Raw genomic sequence first — 26,108 nt, 5'->3', positions numbered from 1 at the left:
GGCACGCGGACGTACCTGCCTCCCCGACGTACACTTCCCGCGGGTACGTCATGGGTCCTTCCCCGGCCGCCGTGTACGCGCTCACGCGCACCTCGTACCGCCGGTACTTGTTGAGTTCTGAGCGCGCATATCACAGGGGGCATCGGGGTGGAGGCACGGGGATATTGGGGAGGTCGATAAAGTGTTACGAGGTTACGGGGACGCGTGGGTAGCACTGGGGTAACAGGGACACGGGCGCACACGGGTACGGGCACATGGAGAAATTGTGATGTGAGACTGTGGGGACATAGGATATGGAGACACAAGGGGCGATGGAGGGATGCGATTATGGGAATGCGTTGGAGGGTAAGGGTCACAGGAACATGGGGACACATGGGTCCAGGATTGGGACACAGACATGGGGACATGAGGACATGAGGTCGTGGGGACGTGCGGTCCCGGGGCAAAGGGGTGTGAGGATATGAGATGATACTCTTTGGGTCTTTCGGTAAAGTCACGTAGATAGAAAAATAATAGATCACGACGTTTCGATCGCAACACAGGCAATCGTCTTCAGGTGAGAGAGATATGAGATGATGTGGGGGGGGATATGGAAATGTAGGAATAGGGATACAGGGTCACAGGCGAACAGATGGGTACTTGGACAGCATGAGAGCTACAGAGTCCAGGGACACAGAGATATGGTATGTTTGAGAGTAAACCCACAACATTTACAATTAGGGAGTCTCGCAACATTTGTGCGGTGATCCCCCAATCCTTGCTGCCTCCAGAGTGCTGGATTACAGGCGTGCGCCACCACCACCCGGCTAAAATGAAGACGAGGGTCCCATGTTCCGATTCCCAGCCCCACCGCGATGCTCCCCGCACTCCCTGGAGCCTGTCACCCTGGGTCACCCCCTCCCCCCCAGCCCCAGCCCCCAGCACTGTCTTAGAACTCCCAACACACAGCGCCGGCAGCTCCTGACCCTTCCTAAAGGCACCGTTGTTTAGTTAATTAAATGCCCACGATAATTGGTGTTGCATGTCCCCTGACCCCTGAAGTCTGTCTGCCTGCCATCACGTCGCCATCCCGGTCTTTCTCTCCACTCCCCTCTCCCTCCCGCAGCCCCCCCCACCGTCCCCCACCTCCGTGTCCTCGTCGTGAGATTGAAAGGAGCGCGGGGTCAGCGCGTGTGTTTTGACGTCGGGCGCGAATGATGTGCGCTGCGCGTGACCTCCCCCCCCCCCCCCCCCGGGGCGGAGCGATGCGGTCACTCACGCGCGAGCTCGTAGTGTTTCACCGCCGAGTCGTTCACCGTCTTTACTTCGTACTTGCCTTCAGAGGGGGGGGGGGGGGGGGGAGACAAGAAATACGAAGATGAAGACCCCCCCCACGTAACAGCTTCGAATGGACTGTCGGGGCGAGTGCAGGAAAGCGAGCACCCACGAAGGCCCGCACGGCACACGAGGGAGGAGGTCGCCAACACCGCGCCTTTGGTCTCCCCGGTGGCGATGTTTACACACCACACCAAGTCCTCATTTGAGGCTGAGTCGACCTTGGGGAAACCCGGGACAGTTTCAGGTATTCGTGAATGATGTTGCGCCGTGGCACAGCGTGACACACCACTGGGTCACTGCTCCTCACTACTTGAGAGGCAAAGACAAAGATCCCCCCTATAGCCTAAACAGACTGTTGGGGCAAGTGCTGTTAGCGCGCACTAATGAAGGCCGGAACGGTACAGGTGGGGGTGGGTGACAAGCACCACGCCCGACCGCCTTTGTCTCCCAAGTGGCGATGTTTATACACCATACCAGGTATTCATTTGAGGCTGAGTCGACCTAGGGAAGGCCCAGGACCGGTTCAAATAATCGTCACTGGTGTTGGCCGTGAGCGGGAATCGAACTCGGGTCGCTGGGTTTATAGCGCAGCGCGCTAACCACTACACTACCACTCCCGCACACACACACACGCACACACTCACACTCTCGTGCAGAGCCGAGCGCGCTATTCAAGAGGGTGCCTCGATGTCACGCGTAATGCAGTTTGCCAAGGGCTCCTCACCGAGATCTTCCAGCGCGCCCACACAATAAACTTAGAGTGTGCTGCCTGGGCCACTGGATGTCAACACCTGTGACCGACACGGCATTTGGGAGGCCTTTTCTCAGCCGTGGGTTCACAAAGGGCAGTGAAATAAATATAAAATTTATTTAGTTACGGGACCTCAGGCCACAGCGATATCTCCTTGTGAGAGAATGTGATGGTGTCTCAGCGTGACTCTGCGCCGGGTCCTTCTGTCAATCCACTGCTGGATAAGGGCTTCCCCACGCCACGAAAGTCGTGCGGGGGTAACTTGGTCGATTCTTTGCCGTGCTGGTTCGTGCGGGTTGGCGAAGGCGGAGGGCACAGACGTTGGGAGCATAGTACAATACGACGATACGGATTCCCAGGTGTTTGAGGTCACTTCGGCCCCCGTAGCATCGGACTGGGAGGGGGGGGCGCTGGATGGGGTTGAGCTCCCTCCTGGTGTAGCCTCACCCCCCTTTTAAATTCTTACAGTCAGGTAAGAAGAAATGTTGGCACAATATTTAACACCCGTGGCAATTAGGTAGGGGACATTGTAGCCTCACCTCATGTCCACACGGGCTGAGAGCGAGAGCTGAGCGTGCATTTGACATATATCCTTATTTTGTATACACATGAGTTAAATCGTCACCCTATATCTCCTGTCCCTATTGTGCCTATAATTTAAGTTTGCAATTGTCCTGCGATCAGTCTAAAAATAACCTGCCCGAGTTAACGCCCGCAGGGAATTAAATATTACATTTTAATTCAACATTGATTTACGTTTGGTGCGTAGTTGTAGATTCCTCACGTGTCACACGGCTGTTTTCATTGTTTTATATTGTATTCACTTAATCGCTGTATTATTATTATTTGCCTTGCTTTTGCCACTATGGTGACAGGAGTAACTCTTTGCAAGTGAGTACTCGTCAAAGGTCGTTTGAGTTCTCACCGGGGTTAAACAAGGTAAACTCGGAAGCTCAATCTGTTTGGTTTTTGACGTTCGTTTAAACTTGAAAGCTTAACACCGGGCGGCCGTGTCATGCCCCCCCCCCGCCCGCCTACGCTTTAACACGAGGCCACGCTCGCTTGCCACCGTGGGGATATCCAGCCGGTTACGGCTGTGCAAATCGCGAGGCAGCCGCTCCACCGGATCCCTCGAAGCGGATCTGAAAACTGTGAGCATCTTGGCAGCCTCTGCTGCTCGTTGCCCTGCTCGATAATAAAAAAAAATAGTAAACATTAGCATGCAGGATCGGGTTCTGTATTAATTTTCCATAATTGCCCCAGAGCATTTCTTCAGAGGCAGAGGCTGTACGGGGGGGGGAGGGGGGGAAACCACATGCATAAAAGGGGTCGAAGGGTTAAAGTGAGTTACCAAGTAACTGCGCCTGTATGGGGGATGGGTTGCCAGGGGCGGCGGTGATGTAGGGTACGGAGTAACCCCCGGCGATGACCCTTGACCCCTCCAGCGGCAGCTCGCGGTAGAGGATGCGGTAGCCCAGCAACACTCCGTTCACAGACTCTTCCATCGGAGGCTGTCGCGAGGCATGGAGAAATGTATGGGGAGGGGGGGAGGGGAGGAAGGGAGGGGGGAGGAGATGGGGGTCGGGGGTAGGCAGAGGAAGCAGGGTTAGGTTGAGGGGTTGGGCGACGGTTACATTTGTGTGAACGTTTAAAAAAAACACTTTTTTTTCATGAGGGCTGTCGCAGATATTACGGACACGAATGTGGTTGAATGGGTAAGAGGCAAGAGGAGGGGGGGGGGGAGCAGGAGGCAGATTTGTCATAACCCCTCATAAACTTGCTTTGCACACCAGCTTCTGGAAAGCAATAGGGTTTTGGTTACATGCAATTTGTTCGCGTGCTAAGCAAGGCCAGCTGTAAGGAGCCGATAAGCTACTTATTGACGTCCCGTTATCTCGCAGTAAGCAAACCTGTCCCCGCCTAAAAAAAGAAAAAACCCGCTAACCCTTTAAATTGCAATGAGATGGGTCATGTGACACGGGAAAGCCACGCCACTGGGCAAGTGGGGCGAACGTGGGACCGCGAGAACTCACCTCCCATTGGACGAGCACCGAGGAGGGCGTGTGGGGCATGACGGAGAGGATGCTGGGAGCCTTGTCCGGAGCTTCTCGGTGAAAAGAGAGGGGAGAGCGACGGTGCCGGGAGCGGAGGGATGTAGGGAGAGGAGAGGGGAGGGGGGAGATGGACGAGGGGGGAGAGGAGAGGGAGACAGAGCCGGGAAGGAGAGGAGCGGAGGGGTGCAGGCGACGAGGTTGGGAGATAAAGAGAGTGAGGCAGATCGCAGCAGTTGATTATTACTTTTTATCTTTCAGAAAGTAAATTAAAAAGGCGTGAAGTTTAACAATGATTTTTATTCCGCATCAAACAGCCCCAATCGTTCTCTGCCGTGCAATTTGAATTGTGCCCAGAATGGATGAATCAACCGGTCCTAATCACCAGCCGGTCGAAACGGTTTTCTTCAAGCAGTAATTTATTTATTCTATTCTATTACTCCGAGATCTCGTAATCACAAACCCAAATCTCCCGTCTCCCCGTGCATCAACGCAGCATTGCCCCCGCAGCGCTCCCCCCCCCCAACATCCACACTGTCCCTTACACCCTCCCCCCCCCGACCGCTGTCTACCCTGAGTTGCCACCTCAAAGTCCAGGTTTTTTTTTGTCAGCTGCGTAATAACACGCCACTCAAGCCAAATGCATTCGTGGGTAGTTCTCCCCTTTTCCAGAAGTCTGAGATAGTCTTCGGCGACTTGCTTTGATATGTTAATGGAGTTACATTTCCAGAGCCCCCATCTAGTGGTGGCATAAGACAAACTATGCAAAAGTTAAGCCCCCCCCCAAAAAAAAATAGCTCAAGGGGCCCTGTATAAAAGGGGTGCAATAAACAGATCCTACAAAACACAAACACTCGTAATTAACTTAATAATTTTACATGATTGTGATAAAACATCAGTGGCGTAGCTTATCCAGCATGTAATGTCTCCAATCAAGTGAAGCACCCACAATCATCTGTTTAGGGGCTCCCAATCGGGTGGCACCACCAGTACCAACATCGCTTCAATAAATCCACCTCCCAGGAAAAAATGTACCCCCCACTTCCACCGCCATCACCCAAACACACGCACGCACGCACCGGCTTGCAGCGTCGTCACAGCTTCCGACTCCTCGCTCCACTCGCTTTCGCCCACATCGTTCCTTGCTGCCACGCGGAACTTGTACGTGGTGAATGGCTTCAGCCTGGGAGAGAGTGGGTGGTGGTGGTGGCGGCGGCAGTGTGCACGAGGAGGTTAGAGGTCAGGAGTGGTGCTTGGCATCAAGCACATGCTTCGGGTCCCCAAAGAGCTCAAGTGGCCTCGGATTCACGGGGAAATTGGGGCGAACCAAAAGTTGTCAGCTGGAATTTCAAATCCGAGTAAATGTAAATAAAACCAATTTATGTGGTTCTCTCATCTGTCTACGTCTCTATCGCTTGTCAATAGCTTGTCTGACTTATCGCGTGGTGTTTATAAATCAAACTAATTTCTGTTTGCCCCCTCCCCTGCAATGGAGGCTAGCCCCACCACTGGTTAGAGGTTTTAAACAATTTTTTAAGAGTCCTTTCATGTGTCTGTATGTGTGTATCATCATACACACGCACATTTTATCAGCCGAGTCCAGCCGAAAATTAGGCTAAACTAAGCACTCCCTACCAAATGGGATAAAGTGCCGCAATTTTTTCTTCTCTTCTTCTGGATTTCCCTTGAGAGTGAGTGAGTGTACAGTAAGTTTCACATTTATCTTGTGAATTCACAATGCAGAGTTCCCTTTTTTGGAAGCATGAAAAAGCACATTATATACAAAAAGAGAATACTGTGTATGTCTCTTCACTGCTGGATCTTTGAAGAAGTTCCACATTTTTTTAACACAATTTTGTGAAGTCAAATTAAGGGCAATATTTCCCTTTGGTTACACTAATTGACAAGGGAATGCAAACCAAGGATGGGGGGGGGAGTCCAGATTTAAATGGGGGGGGGGGGGAAGTTGTTCAGGGCCTAAAATTCCTGGGGGCCGCTTGAAACGAAAATACTTAATTATTCAAAACTATGATTTGTTTGCTCAGATTATCATATTAATTGAAATAATATCAATACTAACTTCATTAATTGCCGCTTTTATTCGGTTATTTTAATATCATTGTCTAGTTCCCCCCCCCCCCCCCCCAGTTAATGTAGCAAGGTATAAATAATATTCTGTAATATAATAAAAAAATATATTAAATTATTCATGCGTTTGAATAGTTTTTGAATGGATTAGTACGCGCTGGGACTGCGTGCGTGTCTGCATTACACCATGCCCGCGTGCGAGGTGTGAAAGTCAAACTTGAGATAATTTCATTATTTATTGCATATATCTTTTTTCTTACCTCTTTTAAGCACAATGGGAATTTTGCACCGTTTATACGGTTTTGTGCATCTAGCCATTGCTCATGGCATAACATTGATTGTAAAATTCGCACGGTTATTTGCTTGCGTTTGAGTGCGTCTCGGCATCGAGAGTTCGGGATTTCGTGTGCGTGTGTGTGTGCGTGTGCGTGTGTACGTGGCTGTGTGTGCGTGGCTCAGTGGATCGACTCACACTTAAATGAGCAGCCTGGTGCGATGTCTAAACATCGCCACGAGGGAGACAAAGGTGGCCGGGCGTGCCCCAATCGTCTGTTCAGGCTATACGGGGGGGATTTTTGTCGTGGGTTGTGTCTTCATGTGTACGGGGCTAGGAAAAGTTGGGAGTGAGGGTCTTTTCTGATCTGGCATCCTGGGGGCAGAGACAACTACATATGGCCCCGTTGTCTCCCTGTTGGACTATTTACACTGTCAGCTTACCTGGACTTCGACGAACCTATTGGTCTACTTATTACACAGCCTCTTTGTTTTTCTAAGCTCCTGCTTATTTCTCTGCCCGTGTACCGTTGGTCTCTTTCTGTGTGCATTTTTGCTCATGATCCTTCCATTACGCGCTCAAAATAGCTCGCACGCATGCTACATTGGCTGTGATGGCCCCCCAGCTCTGGACCTCCGTACTGATCCGCCATCCCCCCCCCCCACCTGCGGTTGTGGAACTCCATACCTTTAGAGATCACGCTTTCAGATAGGGTTCACATCTTCAAATCCCTTCTAAAAACCCATCTCCATTAAAAAGTTTTTTTTTCTAATTAGTTCTGTTCCTCTTTGGCCTTTCTTTAATATATACTTTTCGTGTGTGGCGCCTTGAGACTTTTTTGTGTGAAAGGCATCCTATAAGTGCAATTCATTATCTAGCTTGGGGAAAGGGGGGGGGAAGCATCAGGGAGGGGGGGATCGAGGGGGGGGGGTGGGACGGGCAGCAAGGGGAATCTCACCCATCCATGGTGTAGGCGGTGAGGTTCGGGGGGGCCCACGGCGCCAGCGTCTCCCAGACTCCCCCGGGCAGGGCCCGAGCCTGTATGGTGTAGGCGCGCAGCGGCGAGACGCGGTCGCGCCGCACGCTCCAGCGCAGGGTCACGCTGTGCGAGCCCACGCCCGACTGGTGCACGGACGGCTGGCTCGGGCTCTCCGGGGCGTCTGCGTGGGAGAAGCGAACGGGGCCAGTTCGGCCGTTACGGCGGCGGTGGTCGGTGCCGGCGGACCGGGAGGCGCGCCGGCGACGGGCGCGTACGTGCACGCGTGTCACGCGTGTCGTATGATGTACGTGCCGGGCCGCGTGCGTGCATTTCCGTGGTGCTGTGTGCGTGCACGTTTGGCATTTATGTGTGCATCCATCATTGCCGCAAAGGAGACAAAGGTGCACAGGCATGGTGCTGGCCACCCAAACCCCCCACGTAGTTTTCTCGCGAACAGCACTTGCCCCAACAGTCTGTCAAAGGCGATACGGGGGATCTTTGTTTGTGTAGTGTGTGTGCCCATGTATTGTGCGTCTATGTGTCCCATGTGTTCTGTATCAGTATGCATGCATGCGTGTGTCCATGTGCCAGTTTGCATCCATGTGTCTGTACGTCCCATATAAAAAATATGATATGTACATATATCATATGTATATATACACACACGCGCGTCCTTGCATCTGCGCATCATTGTGCTGCGTGCCATTGTGTGCTTGCATGCTTCGCGTGCTCCGCATGTGACCGTCAAGGCAGGGCTGACCTCTGCCCTCCGTGGTGATGACCAGCACCTCGGAGGGCTCTCCCCAGCCCCGGCTCGTGCGAGCCGTCACCCGGAAGCGGTACCCCGCGTTGGGCAGCAGCTCCCCCGCGTAGAACTGCCGCGTGTCCGGGGTCACCTCCGCCACCGACGCCGCGTTCTGATTGGTCGAATCCAGCCAGAACATCATCTTGTAACCTTGGGGTTCAGATGATTCACACGGGCGGACAGACGGACGGACGGGCGGGCAGGCAGACGAGAGGGCAAAGCAGCAACGTGAAAATCCCCAAATCATTTACATCTTCATCAAGAGCAGTCGATCGTCGAGGTATCCTCCAGTGGCAGCTGTCAGCTGTTTCACAGGTGACACCTGACCTCCAAGGTCTACTTATAGAGCACTCCACCATCTGGCTTTGGATCTTCCTCTTATTATACAGGCAACACCGCCCTTTAAAGACCACTTTTACAATCTCATTACCACCATGGTCTGGCTTTAGGCTTTCCCCTTGGTCACCTACCTCTGCGTGTCGCTCCAGTGTCTGCTCTCGGTAAGCTGCCCTCCTCCACCTTGGACATGCAATATTACCAGATCCTTTTGTCTGATGAAGTCTACAGTGCTTTCCCACTAACGTTCTACATGGACGAAAACATCATCAATCATTACCCGCAACCTCGCGATTAGCACGGTTGGCGACGTGCGGTGCAAAATAATTTTAACATCCGTACATACATCATCGTTTTGTGATCATCATCATCCTCATCCGTGGCCAACCCACAGTTGGATGAGATGGACTCTCCGCCGTTGCCACCATCAGCCCCGCTGCGCGGTCACGTTTGCAGCTGACGGTGTTTTTTGTTGCAAAGTATAGATGTCTCCTTCTATACATTATTTACCTGCTCCTCCATTGACGGTGGCAATCAGGGCGTGGGTGCTGTGGAGAATGTTAACCGCGGGATAACTCGCTCGGGGTGTTGTTTTACATCGGGCCGGGGCATGGCAGTGGCAACAAGGCAAACAAAAACACATTTCTTTACCTCTGATTTGGCAAAGTCCTCGAAAATCCTTGAGTGCGAATCGAACGGGCCAGCGCAATTTAAATCAAGGGCTCTGTGCGAGTGGGATGTTTTGTGTGCTTTTATTTTTTATTTTAGAGTCGGGTTGAATAGAATGTGCGCGCAATCTCAAACAGTCCCCGCTTTGGTTTTCGTGGACGTGCTTTACAGCTCTCCCATGTGTCTTCGGGTGGGTGGGGGGGGGGGGGCTTTGAGGGCTGCTGTGCAATCTAAAATCTCTCTCTCTCGCTATGCGTAGCTTTAGATAGACAAGCGATTGTATTGCGGGCAAGAACAACAAGATGATAAGGTTTCTAAAATACAGTCAAATTGTCCAGAGCCATTCATTGCCCTCCAAGGCAACAGTGTTTAGCTTGCAAAGACCCGTCCAGGGATTTCAACATGGAGAGGGCAGCCAACCAGCATGTGTGAATTACATAGTGATCCATTGAAGTTTATAGACACACTTCGACTCATATAGTAGACCGGCAGAGATACCTATAGGTTAACATAGGAGAGCGATAGACTCAACACAGACAGATAAACTCAAACATAGACTCACACTGAAGGCACAAAGACCAACATAGAGCCCCAGAGACTCACATACATATATCCATCCAGTGGAGTAATAATTATAATAATTATAAAAGTACATGTCGCATTCCTGCCATACTCATTACACACAGGCTATCGTGAAGGCGCTGTGTTTATGCCTTGTAAGCTTTACAGAATATTTACAACTTGAGTCAACTGCAGAACCGGCTGCGGAGTCATGATAAATTGTGGATAATAACCGGCGATGAATTTTCGGTAGATGTGGCTGTACAACGCGACGGGTGGCCGAGTGATCGAGTGGCCGAGTGAGTGGCTCAGTGAGTGGTGAGGGTGTGGGTAGGTGAGTAGATGGGCCAGACAGCGCTGACCTGCTGGAGCTGTGTCTCGGTGTCTCGGCGCATGGGGAAATCTGATCGCCACAAGTCCACAGCAGCAGCATCGTAATTGTCATCATCATTCCCCCATGTAATTGTGTACGTTGAACTCCTTTTGCACCGTACGTAGCCAACCGTGCTAATCGGAGGTGCAGGGGAAGGACAACAAACTAAACACAAAAAGCAGTTCATAAGAAATTAGTTTTCAATCGAGATTATTTAAGAGTGCCTAGCTCCAGTGGCTTCCTAATATCGGAAGGAAGAGCGTTCCAGACGGCCGCTAGAAGAGCACGTGAAAGCGCGCAACGCGGTCACCATCTTTCTTCTATGATTAGCCAAAGGCCCCTGCAGCTGCACATTGGGCAGTCCGGGATGACGCAGTGGAGTGCCCTGCTGCACCCATCTCGACGAGAGCGCATTGCATTGTCACCCATCCGAGCGGAGATGGCGGGGGGTGTCTCACCGAGGATGAGGCCGTTTGGCTCGGTAGGAGGCTGCCAGGACAGGCGAGCGGACGTGAGGTGGACTTCTGGGAAGTGGAGTCCGAACGGAGGACCCGGAACTGCAAAAGCGGACGTAGACACACGTACGTGCTTATGTGTTTGCACGCGTGCATACAAATACACAAACACAAAGATCCTTTGTATAGCCGTATATGCATGTATGTTGAATTTCTTTCGCACTGTACATAGCCAACCGTGCTAATCGGAGGGGAGGGAAGGACAAAAAACCAGCCTTAAGAGACTGTTGTGGAAAGTTCTGCTAGCGAGCACCTATGAAGGCTGGAACGACACGCGAGGGGGTGGGGGTGGCCAGCAACACGCCCGGACGCCTTTGTCTCCCCAGAGGTGATGGTTACACACAGCACCGGGCTCTCAACCAGGGGAGGCCCATTACTGGTTCAAATATTCGCCATTGTTTCGGTTGCGAGTGGGAATCAAGATTGAATCGCTGGGTTCGTAGCGCAGCGCGCTAGCCACGATACTACCACTCCCACGGATATACATGCAGACACACACACAGATGTACAATATGCACAGACGTACATACAGACATGAACACAGAAACAGACGGACATGCATACACAGGCACGTGCGCACACAGACAAAGGCAAGCATGGATAAGCATGCACGCACGGACACACACAGACACGCTGGCACGCAGATGCTGAAGCGTGAATTATTTACGATTTTTTTTATCAGCATGAATATTTGAACACAATGTCTTTCAAACCCATTCGAGTGGGAGACTGCAAATAACAATATCTATAAGAAAATTAAACAAACACAATTGCACACCTTGAAATTCCAACTCAATTTCAATTCAAGTGCACACAATTTACTAAAATGTAAGCTCCAGAGAGAAAATTAATGCCCGAGCAAATTAATGCCAGCATCTCACTTTTTATTTGTAGTCTCATAGAGAGGAAGACACAAAACAACAAAGAGGAGGGGGGGGAGTGGCGGCACAGTGATTAGCAACACTGTGCTTTGAACCTGATAACTCCGGGTTTGATTCCTGCTCACGGTGAATATTTAGTGCCGGGTGATATCTGAACCGAGCTCGCAGGATGGCTCGCGAAGCATCGTACCACCACTCCTCACACACACACAAGCAGATCGCCCATATAGCCTTTAACAGACGATAGGTGCAAGTGCTGTTAGCGAGCACCAATGAAGGCCCAAACGGCACACGAGGAGGGTACGGTGGCCAGTGCCACGCCCGGCCCGTGTTCGTCTCCCAAATTCTGATGTTTACACAAGGCACCAGGAGCACATTTGAGGCCGTGTCGACCTTGGCGGAGGCCCATGACCTGGCCCAGATATCCATCACCGACGTTGACTGTTCACGGGAACCGAACGTGCACACGCGGTGCACGCATGTACGCACATGGACCCACGTGCACGGGAGACACGGTTAGGGCGTCGATTGACGATCTGTGGCTTGGTGGTGGCGGAGCGTGTGGGGGGCGCGTGCGAACGTACTCGTCTCGAGGGTGCGGGCGTTCGCGGCCGGCGCGGAGAGGGCTCCCTCTCCGGTGCGCGTGAACGCCAGCACGTGCACCTCGTACTGCGTGAAGCGGCGCAGGCCCGAGAGCATCGTGCTCCGAGCGCGGTCCCCATCCACTGCTCGCCGCGAGAAGCCAACGCCGACGGGGGCGCCGGCCGTATCCCCGGACCGGTACAGCACCTGCGGGGCAGGGCCCGGTTAGCGCAGGGGCTGCAGCGCCGGCACTCGGTTTTTTTAAGGCCCCCCCCCCAGAGGTCGCAACCGGGTACCCGATACCCGTACCCTACCCGATACCGTTTGCGACCCTGGTGAAGCCGGGTACGGATACGGGTAGGCCGTGAGTCACTGGTGAGTAACTGTTTGTCACTCATTTCCCAACGTCTTGTCTCTTCTCACAATTCAAGTTCCTAGAATCAACCCACCCGCGCCTGCAACATGGCTTCATCCTAGAGGTCGCAATCAGGTACCCGATACCCGTACCCTAGGGTACGGGTACGGCCGGGTACGGGTACCCGTTTGCGACCCTGGTGTGGCCGGGTACGGGTAAGGAATCAAAACTCGTTTGCGACCTCTGTCCCCCCACCCCTAAATATGTACACGGTGGCTCAAAAGTCAGGACACTTAGGTTATATTTATTTAAATGAATCACCGAGGGTTATTTCGAAACTGACTTACAATAACATGAATGCACGATGCATGCATTCTAATCTCAAAATTAATTCGGGGATTTTTTTTTAAAGATTACTGCTGCCTTTTTTATCATACAAAAAAAAAGACTCGTTGAGCACTTATTCAGGCCTGCATAGTTACAAGACGGGGATGGTGCGGTCACCACTGCACCATCCTTGTCTCCCCAGTGCTGATGCTCACACACTGAGCTACGCATTCAACGCTGAGTTCACCTATTCGAGATGAAATTCAGGATGAGGAAGCGGCGATTGCTGGCAAGGACTAAGGCACTGTGCCTTACAGAGCCTTACAGATTGTTGGAGCAGGCGCTGTTAGTTAGCTCCTGTTAATGCTCACTGCACAAGGGGAGGTGATCCAGCCAGCACCATGCCCAGTCATCTTTGTCTCTCCAGTGATGTTTCCACGGTGAATCAGATTGTCATTTGAGGTTTAGTCGACTGACAGGCAGGGCTGTGTGCATGGGCCAAATGTTGCCCTCCAACTCATTTAATCTAGCCCGTGGCATTACCCCAAACTTAACATTAAAAACTGCCCGTCACAACTTTTGAAATCACACAATTTACTCTCACTTAATTACTGTATTTCGCATGAATATGAGATGCAGTTACATTAAGGTTCCGTATCAATCAAATTGTATTATTATTATTATGAATTCTTATGGACCGCAAACATTCATTATATAAAAGACACGCAGATGAAAATGACCCCGATTTATTCATGTCACGCTCGTGCGTGCGTGTCTTTCTGTCTGTCTGCCAAGACACAAGCAGTCACTCCGATGAGCTCAGAGGCCAAATCAAGCCGCTGGTTCCCATCACCATCACCCCTGTCGGATACAATCCTGTGCATGCTCCGTGCCTCCGTTCATCCATAAGTAAGCAATCAAAACATTAAGTGGCCGACTATATCAAGCCTGCCTGTCTGCCTGCCTGCGTATGACTTGTGTGGGCTAACGGAGCAGTGAATGGAGATGGCTGAGGACGGAGAGCGAGTGGTGGGGTGAGACCGCTCAATCAAATGTGCCCCATCTTGACACAATCTGGCCGTCTCTCATTATTTGTCCTTGCATTTCCATCTTCCCCCCCCCCCTGCTTATTTTAAGGATTTTAATGTGTCGGCTGCTTAAATCCGTGGGCGGCTTGAAGTGCCTTGCAATCACTTCTCACGCAAACCGTTCCACTGTCCTGCTGCAGGCTGCCAAAGGGACCCCCCCCCCCAGTGGCAGCTGACTCTGCGTGGCACGAGGCGTACACGGCACCGGCTTGCAAATGGACATTGGTTTTCTCCGCGTAGGCTGTTAAGATGCTTGAATTAAATGCTTTTGAAATTCAAATTCATCATCGTATCGGTCAGCCTCGACGATCGAGCCACCATTCCACGATGCGACACTTCACCTGGCACCTGCGCACGAGCCGATCTCATCGATGCCCTCCTTCGGCTGCCACTCGGTAGTTCGTCTCACCCACCGGCCACCGTCAACCCTTCCCGCGACTTGTCCTGCCCAAAGCACCCTTGGTTTTATTGTAGTTATAATTTGACGTTTCTAACTTGCGCATGTTCTTGAATACATTCGGAAGACGATTTCCGTATTTTCCCGCATATAACCCGCGGGGTATACCACTTTTTACAAACAAAACAAGACCCTGCGGGGTGTATAGATGTGCGGGCTTTCTGAAATTTGTTTTACACAAAACGCTATTTTTGCTGGTTATATGCGTATGTGGGTTATATGCAGGAAAATACGGTATTATTCTTATAAACCCAGTCCGCCTTCCTTCTTGCAGGCTCAGTTACAGAAAAAAAAGCAACCCCTCCACCCTTCTACCCCATCTCTCTCTATCGCCCTCTCACCGTATTCACACTTAATCGTGTTCATCATTTAAACGTGTAGCTAAATGAGCCAATTCATCATCGCATAATTGCAGCATTTCCATCTCTCGCTCGTAATTTGCAACTGCGCAGGATGCAGGTCAACCTGACACAGGGCATTCTTAAAGCGGCACATTTTTTTTGTTCTTGGACCTTAATAACCACCACACGCGCCTTCGTCTCCGGCGGAGAGCGGACGGCATATTTTCATCGTTAGGCGTGAGTGGCCACGGGAACGCTGTGCTCGGCTATTAAGACCACACCGCACGTGTGAAATGTGAGCGTGCAGTCCGGGGTCTTGATTGAATAATTGATGCACTTCTCATCACTGCATCAATCAGGCCTCCTGGTGTCACATTTCGCACCTGGAATGGCTTCATTTGGCGATACTCGCAGTGCCAAATAGTAGGGTAACTTACAGCTTCATAAATTTTCAGTAAAGATCCAGGACGACTATGCCCCCCCCACCCTGCCCTCCTTCGTCCTCTTTCTGTCGACATCGGCACCTTCCATCACTCGCTACCCCGAACATCCCCACCCCCCCATCACCTCCCACATCGCTTCCTCTCACTCATCCTCTCTCTCCTCCATCTCCCTCCCTCTCTGCCTGCCTACACGTGGCGAGTTTTATCTCAACACATTAGGGTGAGTGCGTTGTGAAACAGCAAAAAAATGTGCACGCATCCTGGGCGGCTTAATATAGAAACTGTACATCTGCAATGTTAAGTGTGCGGTATCTCCCGCAGCTGTGGTGATGTCGAGGTTGCGTATGATGGAATCGTGTTGGTCAGAAACAAAATAAGCCAAGAGGCAGTGGCGGAGCGGCGGTGTCGTGCTTAGCGCACTGCAGTAATGAGCCCGATTGTGAATGATATCTGAACTGGCATTGGACCCACGTGCAGTGAATTTAAAACGTAACTTCGCTTTAACGTCGATTTATAGTTTAAATTCTTTTAGATTTTATATTTCCGTTTGTTTCCAATTCCTATTTGCTTCATTCCCTGTACTTTATTGGTTTACTGTCATTTCTCGGTGACGCAGGCCACTCTTGCAAGTGAGGTCAGACGAAGCAAACTAAAACGGGACCAACCCTGCGCCGATGCGGCGTGGTGAAGTGCGGGGTGACACGGCACCTGGCCACCGCCTCACCTTGTAGCCCAGGATGGGCCCGTTGCGGTCGGCCTCCGGCACGACGCCCCAGCTCACGAGGATCGACGTGGGGCTCGTGGCGTTGGCCGTCACCTCTTGGGGTCCCGCCGACGGCACTGTTGGGCGTGGCGGCAACGTCAGCAACCGCAGTCGCGGTGGCCGGCGACGTTTTGTTTCTGACATTCGTTTTCTTTCTCTCTCTCTCTCTCGTTTCTCAACCTCATCCCCCGACCGCGTCTCTCCGTGCCACGGGACGAACGATCCACGTGGCATCTCGCGCGGCGCAGGCACCAGACGCGGCCTACAACGAAATCTAGGGACGTTCTTCGATGGGCATGGCTTGCCGATAACGTGCAGGAGCGATTCCAGGTGTGCATTAAGGAAGCTGCATCGGTGTACGACAAGCCACACTCGGTGGATTGTCCGGTGACCTTCGGAGGTCGACCGAGCAACACCTCGTGAATTGTCGAGGATCATTTGGTGACTTTCCATTCTAAGGAGTTGGCAATTCTGCCTTGACCCTCGGACAGTTGCCAATAGGTTGGAGGGGGTGGTGTCCCCTCGGCTTCAAGAAAAACAAACCTGCCTGGTAGGATGGGGATGGTTTAGTATTATTTGTATGCTTGTGGGTGATTTGTTCACCTTTCTTGTACTTGGCACTGCTAACGTGTTTGTGTACTGTTTCTTGTCATAACCTTCCTACCCCGCCCCTGCTGGATACCTGTGAAAAAGAGCTTCAAAACTCATCGGATTTCTACGGTGTAAACAAACATTATAAATTCTGTTTGTTGACGTTATGGGCACGACGGCGATAGCGAGTCGCTGTTGCGAGCACCCCCCCCCTCCGCACCCCCCCTCCGCGTCCCCCCCCCCGCCACGCTCCCTCGCCGCTCACCCGACTCCTTGGTGCGTGCCGTGACGGGGCGGCTCCAAGGCCCCGAGCCGATGGCGTTGAAGGCCTGCACGCGCACCTCGTACTCGGTCCACGGCCGCAGGCCCTCGGCCGTGGCCTCGCGCTCCGTGGGGTCGTCCACCGCCACGGAGGGCGGCGTCTCGCCCGGCCGGCCCGGCTGCACCACGCGGATGCGGTAGCCGGCTGCCGAGGCGGCGCCGTTATACTGGGACTCGTGCAGCGGCTGGTGGCGGGGGAGAGACAAAGGCGGGTGGGGAGTGAGGAGGGGATGTTAGCACTGTCCAACGGGGACGGTCGGTAGCACTCGGGGTGGCGAATGTTGACAATGTCCACCGTGGAGAGTGTTTACCGTGAGCGGAAAGCTTAACGTATGGACACAGATTCCTATTTGGTCTCATATTCCGTCGATGTTTCAAATGACATTCGGTGTTTAAAAAAAAAATGGTATTATCTCCATTGGAACCTCCTTTGCCAGTAGCAAAATATGATAAATGTTTTTTTACCCTTTTATCTGGCAACAAAACTGACACCTTCTTTTATAAATAAATGCTTACCCCGAGCTCTCATACTCTGATGGTGCATTGTCTTTGAGTTGTGCGCCTTTTGGCGTCATCTATGAGACTAGGCTCTAAGAAAAGCTGTCTTAGGTGTGGATCAATCAATTTCAAGGACAGTGCATACATTATCAGAGTTGTGTTTTTTTTTTGCATTCCGACCGCAGGTATTGTGATCAATGCAAACATGACTCCTTGTAAAAAAGGTGTCAGTTTTGTTGCCAGATAATAGGGTTAAAAACCAATTATCATGGTATTATCTATCAAACACTAAGGTAACCTTCTTGAACAACATTTATATAGATATGCTAGCATTGTGACCTTGCTATAATAGATATTTGTGCCATCTTGAGATAAAATATTTCAAGAAAATCGTTGGTAGCACTTGCCACCATACGAGACCACACGGAGATTTAAGAATTGCGAGGAGGAGAAACACATATCCCTCAGCCTGGCGATGCGGCTATTGCTCAAGTGTCCCGATTGTGGAATCCATACGTAGATGTGTACGCACGAACCCAGTTCAATTCTCGGTCAGGGCGAACATCAGCGTCAAGGGATAATCTCTCCTTTACCAAAACCCGCGCTGACGAGTGTGGTGAAGTATGGTAAAGTACAGTGAAGCAACCCCACCCCCCATGACCAACGTGGTGTGAGGGAGGCATTCATCTAGCAGTGGATTTGACAAAGGTCTGTGATATTATTCAACACTTTTGTAATTTGTATATATTTTTTATTTAGCGATGCATCGCGCGACGATGGTAAGCAACGCTCGTTAGAGGCGTATGTCGGTGAGGATGATAATTGCTCGCGACTTCGCGTTACACGCGGGGATTTCTGTCCATCCCTCACATCTGTGTGGCCCTAATTCGAAGCCCTAAAACCCCCGGAACATTCTCCACAAATCCCATGTGGGAATGGAACCCACACTTTCTCAACTCCTGGGACCCCCGGCTTTGACCTTGGCTCTCACGCTGCTGTCTTTACACATTATTATCCTTACAAACAAGCAATCACAACAACGGCGGACAGCTGCCCGGACGGCTCTGGAGGGTGAGAGGGGAGTGTGAGGTCAAGGGGTGTGTTCGTGTTAGCTGAGGCCGAGGCATTTGTCTGTTTTCATTTAATTCATCATCATCATCATCTCCTCCATTGTTGTCATCATCCTAATGATCATCATTCCTAATCGTCTCGATCTATATCACAAGCCTTTTGCCCGTCCAAGGACGGGTGTATTGCAGTAAATTTGAAACTTGCAAGCGAAAAGCAGAGCGCTACGTGATATTCATTGCATCAATTCGTGTGCAATTTGTAAGGGCGCGGTGACACAGACCAATTTCATTTAAAGGTTATAATCCCTTGTTCATCATGACGTCCTTTTTACTTTAATGCCTCAATATCGTGACGGAGACCGCGTGACGTGAGTGTTCTGCCTTTGTAGTGAGGGTTGTGAGTTGACGCTGAGGAGGGGGGAGGAGGCGCCTTGGCCCCCCATGTGGAGTGACGTCAGCCGCTAATGATTATGAATGGGGTGGGTGTCCATTTGGAGGACGTCACCTTATAATGATTATTAATGAGGGGGGCTGTTCGATGTGGAGTGACGTCACCTGCTCATGATTATTAATGAGGGGGAGGGTGCTCCATGTGGAGTGATGTCAACCACTCATGATTATTAATGTGGGGGGGGGGGGGGTCCATGTGGAGGACGTCACCTGTTCATGATTAACGAGGGGGGCTGGTCGACGTAGAGTGACGTCACGAGCGATGCATACAGACATTCTTGGCTCATTATAGTAAGTAATAATGGGGGGGGGGTGTCCATTTGGAGGACGTCACCTGCTCATGAATATTAATTAGGGAGGCTGTTCGATGTGGAGTGACGTCACTTGCGCATGATTATTAGTGAGGGGGAGAGTACTCCATAATTAGTGACGTCACCCGCTCATGATTATTAATGTGGGGGGGGGGGGTGTCCATTTGGAAGACTTCACCTGCTCATGAATATTAATGAGGGGGGCTGCTCGATGTGAAGTGACGTCACGAGCGTTAAGGACAGACATTCCTGGGTGATTATAGTGGGTATACTTCCGAGCGAACACCACACCAACAACATCATCGCCACTACCAGCAACACAGACGTCAACAAACAGCAAAAACAACAACAAATGACGCCTGCATCAAAAACAGCAACCACAACCACCACGACCGCCAACGCACAGCACACCAACACCATCACCATCATGACCCCCCCCCAACACTTACTGCCCAGCGGACCCAGAGGCTGCTCTCGCTGGCCGTGCGGACCGTCAGGTTTCGGGGGGCCTCGTCTGGGGGGGCCGGCAGGGTCTGTATGGTGCGGGTGGCCGCACTGGGGGGGCTCGTCCCCACCACGTTGCTCTGGCGCATGCGGAACCTACGCGGCGTGGGGGAGGAGGGGGGGGGGTCAAACAATCACAACGAAGACGACGATGGCATCGACGGCGATCTCGAGCGGCCGGCGTGGGGGGGGGGGGGGTTGGAAGCGCTTTGAAAATGTAAACGGCGCGGCAAGCCCGCCGGTGGGCATTGCTGACAAAGTGAGAGCTGTCAAGACCGCTTGCCAGCGCCCTGTGTGTGCAGGGGGGGGGGGGGGGCTGGCGGTCGGCGGGGACGGTGTGGGAGGGGGGGCATCTGAGAGACGACAGCCAGAACCACATTTGGCAAAAACACTCGCGCAGCCAAAGATGCAGCCCCCTGGGGCTCGACCTGCTTAATCCCGCCCGTGCGCACGTATGTGTGTGTGGGTGTGTGGGTGCGTGTGTGTGCGCACGTGTGTGCATGTGTGTGTGTACGTGCGTGTGTGCGTGTGTGTGGGTGCGTGTGTGTGCGCACGTGTGTGTGCGTGTGTGTGCACACGTGTGTGTGGGTGTGTGTGGGTGCGTGTGTGTGTGCACGTGTGTGTGGGTGCGTGTGTGTGCGCGCGTGTGTGGGTGCGCGTGTGTGCGTGCGCGTGTGTGGGTGCGTGTGTGTGTGTGTGCGCACCTGCGTGTGTGCGCACCTGCGTGTGTGTGCACGTGTGTAGGGAGCGGGTGGTGCAATGGCTGCGCTACAAACCCGGGGAGACCAACGTTCGATTTCCTGCTCGATTCCCGTACACGGCCAACATGAGTCGAGAATATCTGAACCGCTCCTGGGCCTCCCCTAGGTCGACTCAGCCTCAAATTAGTACTTGGTGCGGTGTGTAAACATCGCCACTGGGGAGACAAAGGCGGTCGGGCGTGGTGCTGGCTACCCACCCCTCGTGTACCGTTCCGGCTTTCAATAGGTGCTCGCTAACAGCATTTGCCCATACAGTCTGTTAAGGCTTTACGGGGGATCTTTGCCTTTTGTACGTGCACACAGGTGCGTGGACATGCGTGTACATGCGTGAGTGTGCAGAGTGTGCGTGAGTGCGGGCACGGGCGCAACCGGCGGCACGTGCAGCGGCGACAGAGGAAGGCGCGCGTGCATGGCGGCTCCTCGCGTGGGCATACGGATAACGATGACGGATGATGATGGCGAGCGGATCGGGTTTATCGTACGCAAAGGCGCAAGCTGGGGTAGGCGGAGACGTTCCCCTACGCAGATTGCGCCGGGCCGCCTGATGTGTGTGCGTGCGTGCGAGCATTATCTTGCATCTGCTCCTCCCGGCTCTGGGTGAGCAGCCAACTCGAATGACTTCTCAACTCGTGTGAGAGAGCGCTCGCGAGCCTCCGATGGCAAAGTTAGCGTTCATCCTTCGCGTGCCCGATTCATCCTTCCGTTCATTAGCTCTCCGATGTGGTTCTTAGGCTGTGTCGCCATGGTGCCGCTTGGCACCGACGTCCAACGTCTCGCTCCGCGTGCTGGTAGCTTCTTCAGTTCAAATTTAGGTCACGAGGATGCTCCCGGCACGTGGAGCGAAGCGTCGGACGCCGTGCCGAGGAACGCGCCGCGCAACCCGAGAGCCTGCACGGCACAACCGCGGAAACCTGCGCCAAATTCCGATTCATTAATTCGTTTATTTGTACGCTTCAACCGTGGTGTGTGTTCGTGCGAGTTTTATTTTTACTTGTCGTTTTGCAGAACGCCCACCTCCCCCCCCTCCCGCCTCTCTCTCTCTCCTGTGAGCTCCTGCAGAGTTCACTTGGTGCGTTTTAATTTTTCTCCACTCAGGGGCGAATTAAGAAAATAAGTGCAGCGTGTGCTTAGGTCACACTTTCGCGCAAATCACTTATGACACATTCAATATTATAACCGTAGGGGCTGCAACGATGAGAATGAATGGGGGCCTCTGTAGCCTTTGCCGAAGAAAAAAGGTGTAAGGATTGCGTGGCCTCGGTAACACATGAGCCTCAGGGGTTGACTTCAACCATTTTTGACACGAATTGTTAGACCGGCCTCTCAATGTCTCATAGTGAGTTTTCCCTTCACATCTGTTGAGATATACAAAAGTTACGGCTGAATGGGCAGAGAAAGAATCGTTTTTTTTTTCATACACACACACACCGAGAAAAGCCTCCATCAGTATCAGGGCTCATTCTTTCAGGAGGGTGCTGGGTGGGGATACCGTATTCTCTGGATTATAAGATGCTCCGAAATTTAAGACGCCCCCAAAATGTATGCCGGGTGTAAGGTTCTGCAGATCCGCTTCTCACACAAACACACACACACAGTTACCGGATGCTACAACGTACCCCTGACTTTTGCTTTAAAATACAGTGGGGTGGGGGGTGTGTGAAAAAAGTGAGTCTAAATCTGGAGAATTCGGTAATTGGCCAGTTCATGTTGGAAATGTCTGTAGTGCAAGTGGGATAAGCAGGAGTGCTTGAAGAACACCCATGCTTACAAGGGGGACACATACAGAGAGGTCAGCTTTGCAGCAGACCTCAGAGAGCATTGTTCTAAAGAGCCTTGTCGCGTATGATCAGCACGCATTCATGATGGCCTGGGCTTGCAAGAGTGCGCGATAACAAATGTTCAGACTTATTAGCTCACTAGACCACGAGAGATTTGGGGTAGAGAGGTGGGTGGGGGGGTATCGCGTACCGGTATTGTGTGTAGGGCCGCAGTAGCGGCACCTCCAGGGAGCGAGCAGCCGGCAGATTGTCCAACTCGTGCACCATGATCCACTCCGCCTCCTCCCCGTCCGCTCCCGCAATCTGCTGAGGTCACACGGGGAGCGATGGTGGCCTGGTGAGACTGGCACGGAGTGTGATATTCACGTCGGGTTTTTCCGGGGTTCAGCGACCCGAAAAATATTTCCGCGCCCGGCACACCACACCGAGTATACGTCTCACTATCGCTGCAGGACGCTAGTCACACGCCACCTGCTGCGGTCGACCAGAAACTTGCCTCGTTGTTTCAAATGCCGCGCATGGAGAACCGGCCTTACCATCGCACCAGGGACAGCATGCCCCATCTGTGCTACCTCATCCTCACATAAGTGTTCACAAAATCAGAGGACTTGTGGCTTAAACTGACAGTGCAGTTTAATTAGCGGCAGGGCTGTCCCACGGATGAGATGACTTTCGAAGGCACACGCTTCTGCTTTGATGGCTTAGGGCTTTCAACTCCCATCTCAGCCACTGCTGCACTTTAGAGGGCAAGTCCTTTCTGCCAGCTTACGGATGGGCGAATGCAAAATTGACGCAAACAAAATATAACAGTGGCCAAATCGCCTACCAATTTACCGAGCCTATTCCGCTCAACGTCCGCTCTGAGAAAGCTGCGAGAATCAGTCAATCACTGGGAAGCACGCGAGCATGGCAGAGTGTGAAGCCAATTAAAATGTACTTCTCAAGGGTGTGATGATGAAATGACCAATGGATTCATTCGTATCGATTTCTAAGGTTCATGATACAGGCATCAACCTGCTTGCCTAACAATTTACGTCTTTCGATTAATCATACAAACGATGCGTGCGGGCACGCTGCTGCCGCGGCGCTGACGGTCAGCGCCCTTGGCTTGCGATGCAGAGGTTGCCGGTTCGATACAATATTTTTAAAGCGCAGCAGTTGGACAAAGAAACCAAATAATCCGGTGCAGGTTTCGTAAATCCCATGCGCCGCTTCTGTCCACCCAGTAATGTTAATTGGCACGCCACAGGAATTTGATCGGCAGGTCTGCGTCTGGTTGGGTAATGTGTGTGTGCCAGCGGTATCGTACTGACGAGTCCAAGTCATCTGGTCATTATTGCAAAATAGGCCAAACACTCTCCAATGGCGCTGTCTGGAGCTCCCTCTAATCGAGGCCCCTTCTGCCAGCAGTGGCGTGAGCAGGAAATTGCAGGGCTCCACCTTTACCTTCATGATTAAGGGTGCGAAAGATGAACAAAAAACAATTACAAAAGAGACGGTAAAATCGAGGCAACCAAAGAATACATCTGTGAATCGAATCGTGGCCATGGAATGTGAACTCTGACATGGTCCAAATAGCCTGCCACAGACTGTTGAGCAAGTGCTGCTAGCGAGTAGAAGAACTATGAAGGCTGGCACGGCACACGAGGGGGTAGCACCATGACCTCGGGGAGGCCTAGGACCGGTTCAGATAATAACAATAATAATTCCATGTATATAGCGGTGGCTTTTCATCAAGGATCTCAAAGCGCTGTACAGGACACAGCAGCAGCAGCAGACACTCACCGGTGTTGGCCGTGAGTGGGAATCGAACTCGGGTCGTCGAGTTCATAGCGCAGTGCGCTAACCACGGGGCTGACTACTCCCCCATTAAATAACACGCAAACACACGCGTCTATAAGATACAAAAAAAAAGACAAAGATCTCCCGTATAGCCTGAACAGACTGTTGGGGCAAGTGCTGTTAGCGAGCGCCTACAAAGGCTGGCACAACACATGAGAGGGGGTGGGTGGCCAACATCATGCCCGGCCGCCTTTGTCTCCCCAGCGGTGATGTTTACACACCACACCAGGTACTCATTTGAGGCTGAGTCGACCTAGGGGAGGCCCATGACCGCTTTAGATAATAATCACTGGTGTTGGCCGTGAGCGGGAATCGAACTCGGGTCGCCGGGTATGTAGAGCAGTGAGCTAACCGGTCCGCAACACACACACACACACGTTTAAAATAAACCCTGTGACAAGCACAAGGAGCTGCAAGGCAGCGGGGCTTGACAGATGCAGTCACATTGGCTCATTTCACAGGAGTACTCACGAAGCCTCCCCCCCCCCAGCCGTCGGCGCGCTAAACTCGACACCGCACGTGCAACGAAGCCCGTAAGGGAGCGAAGTGCAAGTCGCGTGAACACGCATCGTTTGACGATAACGTTCTTAATAAAAAAAAAGCGCAAAAAACACACACCGACGCACGCACGCACGCACGCGAGAAATAAATATATTTTTTGTTGTTGTTGCTTTCGCTTGCAGGAACTCAACGCGTCTCGACGCGGAGCGGTTATTAGGCGGCGGCGATTGTTTAGCGCTCGCGTACGACGGCGCGATTAATCACGCCCGGTTAGATCGACGGATGGCCGCGTGAGCCGCCGGCGCTGCACCGAGCGCCGCTCTGGGATCGGTGCCTGGGCCTGACCGGGCCCCCCCCATTCGGGGTTCATCGGTGAAGATCCTCAAAGGCGGACCCTGACCTGAAGACTCCCTGGGGATCGTCAGCGCTGCCCTGGCTGGGGAGCGGCAGGTGTCGCGGTTAGCGCTACGCTGCGCTACGAACACGCCAACCGGAGTTCCAATCTCGCTCACCAGTCAACACCAGTGACGATTTATCCGAACCGGTCGTGGGCCTCCTCTAGGTCGACTCGGCCTCAAATGAGTACCTGGTGCAGTGTGTAAACATCGCCACGGGGGAGACAAAGGCGGGCTCGTGTGCCACGCCGGTCTTCATAGGTGCTCGCTAACAGCACTTGCCCCAACAGTCTATTCAGGCTATATAGGGGATCTTTGTCTTTGATCCATGGATCTCGATGATACCATTGTTGTTTCTGGTGGTGCTGAATCCCAATTGCTTCTTCCTGGGCTGTGTGGCAGCATCTTTCTCCTCTCATCTCGTGTTTCCCATCCCTGAGCGAGCCACATCTCCACAACTTCATTCCTACCACTAATGTAGTTTATTTGACAATTCTGAGCCATCTTGAAATGTGTTTGATGGTGGTGGAGATGATGACGGACTGTTTAGATGGTGCTGGTGGTGCTGGTGGTGGAAATTTCCGTGGTGGAGATGCTGTTGGTGGAGACGTTGATGGTAACAAAGAATGCGGTCCTGGTGGAGATGGTGGTGGTTTGGGTGGAGATGTACGTATAATTGCATGTTGAACTTCTTTCGCACCGTACGTAGCCAACCGCGCTCATCAAAGGTGTGGGTGGTGGTGGTGGCATTGTAGATTGCGGTGGTGACTGCGGAGATGGTGGCATGGGTGAGGAGGCGATGTCCACCGACCTGGGCCTCCACCACCCACTTCAGGATGGACGTCTTCCCATCAAAGCCGGCGCGGAACTGCAGGGCCACGGAGCGAGGGCCAATATTGGACACGGCCACGTTGGAGGGGGCCCCGGGCAGCTCTGAGGGGTGGGAGGGAGGGAGGGAAGTAGGGCTGAGTGAAAGGTGAGAGGAGACCTCGATGTCCGTGGAGAATGTAATGGTCGCGTCGATTGTTTTTTGTTCATTCGTCACCTCCATCATCATCCCATTAATCATCACAATCGTCTCAATCAATCATCAGCACCGTATTTTATTATTTGAGGCTACAAGTTATGCA

General features: G+C 52.3%; 1 protein-coding gene across 1 annotated transcript in view; it reads right to left on the bottom strand.

Annotated features, from left to right (window-relative positions):
• Window positions 1–26,108, bottom strand: part of LOC133353638 (protein sidekick-2-like) — a 473,964-nt gene that overhangs the window by 75,396 nt on the left and 372,460 nt on the right. Inside the window, 14 exon segments of the mRNA XM_061570031.1 lie at window positions 16–117; window positions 1,259–1,315; window positions 3,420–3,579; window positions 4,102–4,172; window positions 5,199–5,302; window positions 7,440–7,641; window positions 8,221–8,415; window positions 10,663–10,761; window positions 12,185–12,389; window positions 15,918–16,033; window positions 16,813–17,053; window positions 19,647–19,797; window positions 22,431–22,543; window positions 25,790–25,911. Of these exon segments, the coding sequence (XP_061426015.1) occupies window positions 16–117; window positions 1,259–1,315; window positions 3,420–3,579; window positions 4,102–4,172; window positions 5,199–5,302; window positions 7,440–7,641; window positions 8,221–8,415; window positions 10,663–10,761; window positions 12,185–12,389; window positions 15,918–16,033; window positions 16,813–17,053; window positions 19,647–19,797; window positions 22,431–22,543; window positions 25,790–25,911 (1,938 nt within the window).

The sequence above is a fragment of the Lethenteron reissneri genome, chromosome 44 (genome assembly GCF_015708825.2).
Source record: "Lethenteron reissneri isolate LAM-NWPU_2019-01 chromosome 44, ASM1570882v1, whole genome shotgun sequence".
Taxonomy (NCBI): domain Eukaryota; kingdom Metazoa; phylum Chordata; class Hyperoartia; order Petromyzontiformes; family Petromyzontidae; genus Lethenteron; species Lethenteron reissneri.
The sequence above is the reverse complement of the archived record's forward strand: the minus strand, read 5'-3'. Positions and strand labels throughout refer to the sequence as shown.